General features: G+C 25.6%; 1 protein-coding gene across 1 annotated transcript; it reads left to right on the top strand.

The window, feature by feature from the left end:
- Positions 1–585: 585 nt before the first annotated feature.
- PCYB_053850 (reticulocyte binding protein 2d) lies at positions 586–2,656 on the top strand (the record flags this gene model as incomplete). Its single annotated transcript, XM_004221266.1, has 2 exons — positions 586–640; positions 843–2,656. The coding sequence occupies 2 exons, from the start codon at positions 586–588 to the stop codon at positions 2,654–2,656; spliced, it is 1,869 nt and encodes a 622-aa protein (XP_004221314.1).
- Between the last annotated feature and the right edge of the window lie 3,992 nt (positions 2,657–6,648).

The following is a 6,648-nucleotide window of genomic DNA, read 5'->3' as shown; positions in this document are numbered from 1 at the left end:
ATTTTTCTGATATTATAAAATATAAACCAAAATAAATAATCGTTTTTTTTTTTTTTTTTATGTTATAAATATATTTTTTTTTTTTATTGCGTTTTTTTTTCCTCATGTTATTTTTTCTCGTTTCCCCTCTTGCGCACATCGCAAAAACAGAGTTGTGCTAGAAAATTTTATTTAAAATTGTGTTGCAACAAAAAACTTCTACTAGCTTTTTCATTTTATATTAACTATGCATTTATTGTTCATTTATATTAATGGATAACATGACTTGAAATTTAAATTTATAACTATGATTTTACTCAATGACACATTTTGAATGATCTGTTCGGCTTCTACAAAATAGCCATATAAATTTTTTCTTTTCATCCACACATATGTCAAAGGTAGTTCACCTGATTATATTATATTTATAAATAACATTTATAAGAATGATATATAGATTAAATTGTTGTCCCTTTTAGAGCGGTTTACAAAGAAACTCTCTCCTTGTAAATTTAATTATGTAGGGCTTCGTCAAAATTAATAAAAAAAAATTGCACAACACATTTAACAATTAAAAAAAAAAATCGTAATTTTTCTATTCCAAATATGGAAAAAAATATCCTGTGGGTAATCTTTTACAATTTCCTGTTTATTCTTTTGGGTAAAATTAAATAGTGCATATATAAGTGTGTACATTTATATGTTCATGTAAATTGTTTGGGTCTCCTGTAAGTACCCCCAATTACATCCTTATTTTCACAGTTATACCATTCCATGTGAGCTCCCTTAACTAAATAACAGCGTCTGCTAATATACCTTTTAACATACATCAACATTAATTCCAATTTAATATATTTTTGTAGCGGCATGTAAGGACTCACATCGAAGCAAACCTAGCAGACTAAAACATGACAATACTTTATTGCCAAATTACGCTAATTTAATGAGGGATGATCAAAACGGACAAAACAGTGATAAAAGAGGAGACAATATAAACAATCACAATACAAACAATAACGATCAGAACAATCATAATGGTAATAATGATAACAGCATTAATAGTGAATACCTAAAAACATCACATCTACAGAATAGTTCGACTATTGCACACTTAAACGATCATAAAATTACAACAAAGCCAGCTCGATATTCTTACATACAAAGAAGCAAAATATATGGACTTAACCCAAATAATAATAAAATAGAAAATATTAATAACGAATTGCATAGTGTTCCAAATTCATTTGCTCAGTATTTTGTATACAGCAATATAAATAGAACAATACATAAGATGGGTTACATTAGTTTCTTCGACGAATATAATAATATAGTTACTTTGTCTCTGCCTTATCATGCTAGAGTATATGGCTTAATGGAATTAAAAAATTATTCAGTGCTTTATAGTGAATTACAGCATGATGTTTATAGTTATTTTGATCCACAAATAGACAAAGTTTTCAAGGGTGCAGAGAAAAATGCAATTGTCTGTGAAAATAACATAGTCAATTTATATAATATGGTAACTCGTTTAGAAAATCCAGAACACTATAATAATAACAGAGAGAATTATTCCAAAGAAAGAAATGATTACGAAAGACAACTTGCGTCCCTACATGACTGCTTACTTAATAATCATAAAAAAAATTACAAAAGCATAATATATGCTGATGCAATTTTTTTCGATTCTTTACATCATATACATTGTTATTCCCAATATAAATGTTCAACAAGATTGTATCGTGATATGCTTAATATATCTATGAGAAAAATTCATGAATATGAATTGAAAAAGAAAGATGAAGCTATAGATAAATTTATTAAAACATACGAAACTGCTGTAGATGTAATGAAGAAAATAAAAAACGAATTAAATCCAAGCTTTTATTCTGATATGGCAGATTTCGTAATAGATGAAATTGAATATATTATAGAGGGACTTAATGCACACTCAGAAAAAATTGATACTGCATCCGATTTTATAAAATATTTAAATAAAGAAAATGTGCCGAATGAAATCTCAAAAAATGAGATTAAAACTAATTATGTTGGGCTAGCTATGCACACCGGTTCCTTTCGTTTTAGTACTGAACATGTAAAAATGTTAGAGGAAATATTCAAAAGTAAAGAAAAAATACTTTACGACATTTGTAGTAAATTTTCGAATGACTTGAAAAACAGAATAACTACTCTGATCAATTCGGAATATTCTTCATCAAACTGCAGTCCTATTATTTCCACTTGTGAAGAAGCCAAGAAATCCTTAGAATCCTTGCGTACTTCGAGCACCAAACAACTAGAAAATCGTGAACTAAATTCAAAGCCGGAAATTGCACCAGTTAAAAAGAGTTATGATGAAAAAATGCTTAAATTGGAAGAAGCTATAAAAAGAGCTCAAGAAATAATAAATTCTGTAAATGTCATCATTCAGTTTAACACAACCGAAACAGAAGCAAAGAAAAAGGAAACAGATAACATACCCCAATATATAAATGCACTAGAGAAGGATAAAAAACTTTTAGAAGTAATAGATTCAATAAAAAAACAAAAACAAAAAATATCGGAAAATTCTAACAAAATAAAAAATTTTTCTGAAGCAGCTAATGCTTTAAAAACTGAAGTCGAAGAATTAAAGAGGGGTATTGATGAAGATGTGAAAAAAATATTAAAGCTAATCTAAGAGGAAAAATATAATCATTCTTGGAATACGAAATAAAATAAGTATTTGAAGCAATACCTAAAAAATGAGCTACAATGAGAAAAATATATTTCCAAAAATGATGTAGCACAATCATATATTCTAAAAATCGGCGAATTAAATAAAGGTACCATCACATACGTCGTGGAACAACTAAGAATTAACAAAAGGAGGTAAAAAAACAAGGTAAAATTAATCATTGATGCTTTTTATAATGAAAATTTACAAATACTCGAAGACGATTTAGCAAAAAATTTGTGTGTAACATCAAATTTTAACACATAATATAGCAAATGCTACAACAAAAATTGAAAATGTACACAAATAAACCTAAGAAGAATGTGAAATTTTGCTAAAAATGAACTGCAATTGTATACTTAAAATATAAAATAATTTTATCGTAAAATTAAATAACCTTTTAAAGCTAACGAATAATATTGTAAAAGATCGATCTACAAATATTCATAAATATGTCTAAGGCTCTTTTGTCAAGCTAATCAAAGATTTTAACGGTTTAGAAAATAAGTTGAGAGACTATGAGGGAAATAAAGAAAAACTGGAAAGGTATCAAGTTGATATAAATGATAAAAATAAAATAAAATTGTCAATACTTTGAGTGAAAAAGTTAACTGCATGCAAAAATCTAAATTAATTATGTATGATATAAAGATATTATTCCAGATAAATGCCATACAACTTTCGATGATATCAATGTATCCAAAGAAAAAATAAAAAAATGTTGAAACAAAATAGACAAGTTCAACCTTGTAATGCAAAAATTAGAACCACACACTAGTTAATCATGTCCAGAAACAAAAATTTCATTGCACGATTTTAGTACTAAATTCGAAAACTTAAAATTGAATAATGAACCTGAAAATGAATTTAAAGTTCACACGGAAGCAGCTAGGAAATCTTAGATAAAATATAAATTATACGTAAAAACATAAATGCTTTAACTTGCAACTTATAATTCATTATCACCAAAAATTAATAGTTATAAAATGAAATTATTTCATGTATATATTATTTTTCTAATTTGTATTAAATTGCATCCTTTGAATAATTGATTAATCGTGAAATACCTATACCCTAAAATATTAGATCTCATAGCACTGAAGAAGAATCCATTCCCTAATTAGGACACGCATCTGAAGTGGTGTATATATTTGCTGTGAATAAACAATATTTTACAAATTATCATTCAGGGTAACATTGCTTTACGGAATAACTACATCGATGCTTAGACAAAAAAAAATAGCATAAAGCACAAAACAGAAAATTCTAATATTCCCATAATCCTATATATGAATGAGAATCACAAAAGTAAGATTAATAGCTAAAAATCTATAATACAAAAATAAAGATATCTTCCAGAAATATTCCATATTTTGCAAAGAAAGGATATTTTACACTTAGAATATATACGCAGTACATATTTGTTACAGTGTGTTGACAAAAATGTACTACACGAATATTGATTACGAATAATTTTATGAACTCCTAATTGGGAAACTTCTTAATTGAATATTTTAATACGTGTTATTTCACTTTTTTTATGTAACTATAAAGATACAATGCTCATATTTTTAAATTATATCATTTATATGTAATACAAACAAACTTAAGCTTAGAACATTATTTTAAAAATAGTTTTTTACTAATTTTTCTCAAAATATACATGCTACAAAGATATAAAATAATATAAATTAGTAACACTGTGGCATCTCATTAATTTTAACTTTTATTATTAAATATATTTGATGATGTGAGACAAATTAAATTACTGAAGAACAACAATTAAATTAACAAAATAATATGGCAAATACTCCATATATTTCATCTAATAGGAATAAAAAAAAAAACATATTCTTATACAACAAAAATTACATTTTAGTAGGCATACTGATCTGTTATATGCTAGTTCAAATTAATAACGTGTAATTATTAAAATTGTTAACTAATGCAATTTAAGATTGTAATAGTAATAATGTGTGCCCTGACAAATTATACATTTCATGAATCTTATTCTTAGTAACAATTGGAATAAATAAATATTTATATTCATAATTATATCCTTACTGAGAACTTCACTCAATACAACACATTTTACACTATGTTCTTTAAAGAAACGGTGCAATACAAGTTAAAGTTACTTTTTAAACGAGAGAATAATGATGTTATATAATTATTTTTGTGCGCACTGATTCCGATATTTATATGCTAAGTACATATTTTTGACATTGAGTACTGTGATTCATGTGTTCTATTTCAATTTTATAAAATAATATATATCCTTGTAGTGTCAGTGTAGATCAAAATTTAATAATCCTTAAAAAATATTTTGAACTTCATGTTAGAACTTTTAAAGTACGTTAAATTAGCAGAAGTCCTTTTCAAAAGTAAATGCCACATGTTACAAAGGAGAGAGAACAAACATAAACCACTACATAAAATGATTACACTCATTTTAAATTAAAAAAATCACACGCTTCATAAACCTAAGAAAAAATCGATTACAACTATTATTCACGTAGTTTCATAATCCACAAAAAAGATTATCCTATTTTGTCAGTATGACTTACCACAATGTTATAAATCTATTACATTAGGCGATGATTAGTTGCTCAACACTTATGCATATATACAAAGTTTTAAAATATATATTTTGCAAAAACCTAGAACAAAGAACTTATATTTACCATATTACTTATTTTACTCTATTGAACGAATTGTAACAATCACATTTTTAACTAAAATTTTCCAATTCCCCCCCCCCAAAAAAAAAGTGAAATAAGGATAAAGAATAACAGCCCTTTACAATAGAAAAGATATAATATAGGAATAAAAGAAAAAACTAAATTTTTATTAAAACAAATTAAATAATTGTATTCATTTTGCAAGCAAATACTCTGGGAAAAAAAAAAAAATGATTAAATATATAGATATTATAAAAAAGAGCTGTAAAAAAAATATATAAATGAAGAGCCAAATTAACTGTGCAACATGTAAAAGTATTGTTAACTTATGAAAAAGGAAAATTTTCGCTCTTTATGGAATAAGCCATAAATTTAAATTTGTTCACATTTATTTCGTAAAACGTTTTAAATATATCATTAAACAACTTGTTGCACATAATTACAAACTTAATTATAAAATTAGCCTAAAAACTAACTAAAAATTAACTGAAAGTTAACTTAAAAGTATACTAAAAATCAAGTAAAAAATATAATAAAATTAAACTAAAAATATACTAAAAATAAACTAAAAATAAAGTAAATTATATTAGTAATCTTAAAAGGTAAGCGTGTGCAAACAAACTAATGTTACACGTTTAATGAATATGGCTATATGTAATTGTTCTTACAACTTATTATTTATAAAACATCTTCAATGATTTAACTCACGACCTTCTAAATTTTAAGTGTGTACAATCTTATTTATCAAATATTCAAAGGTGCGTCAATAAAAAAAAAAGGGAGCGCGGGAAAAAAAAACTCTGTAAATAAAACAACGTATAATTACAAAGATCTTACGCTCTAATATATTTCCAAAATGTGTAGTCGAAATATCTAATTTTATCCTCGTTTTATAATGCAATCTTATTTTAAAAGTGCTAGATGTTTTTGTAAAACAGATGTAACACCACCCATTTGTAGTGTAACAACGCACGATTTTAAGCCTATTTTAAATTTGCACTTATTTCATTCCAGATTTTATTTATCAGGAAATGCACACATGAAGGTTGTAGAATTAGATTTGTTTCTTTGAAACGCATTAATATTAGTGTAATTTTTCAAAATATTAGCAAAAAAATTAATAACCACGGAACACAACTGAATCGGTTGTAACAATTTTCTAAACTATTTCTTAATTCACCACGAATTTAAAGCAGCTTATGTTTTTTTTTAAGTAAATTTTTTTTTATATTAAATTGTTTTTTAATTGCACCGATTTGTGCTTTCACCCCACAA

The sequence above is a fragment of the Plasmodium cynomolgi genome, chromosome 5, assembly GCF_000321355.1.
Source record: "Plasmodium cynomolgi strain B DNA, chromosome 5, whole genome shotgun sequence".
Classification (NCBI taxonomy): Eukaryota; Apicomplexa; class Aconoidasida; order Haemosporida; family Plasmodiidae; genus Plasmodium; species Plasmodium cynomolgi.
The sequence above is the reverse complement of the archived record's forward strand: the minus strand, read 5'-3'. Positions and strand labels throughout refer to the sequence as shown.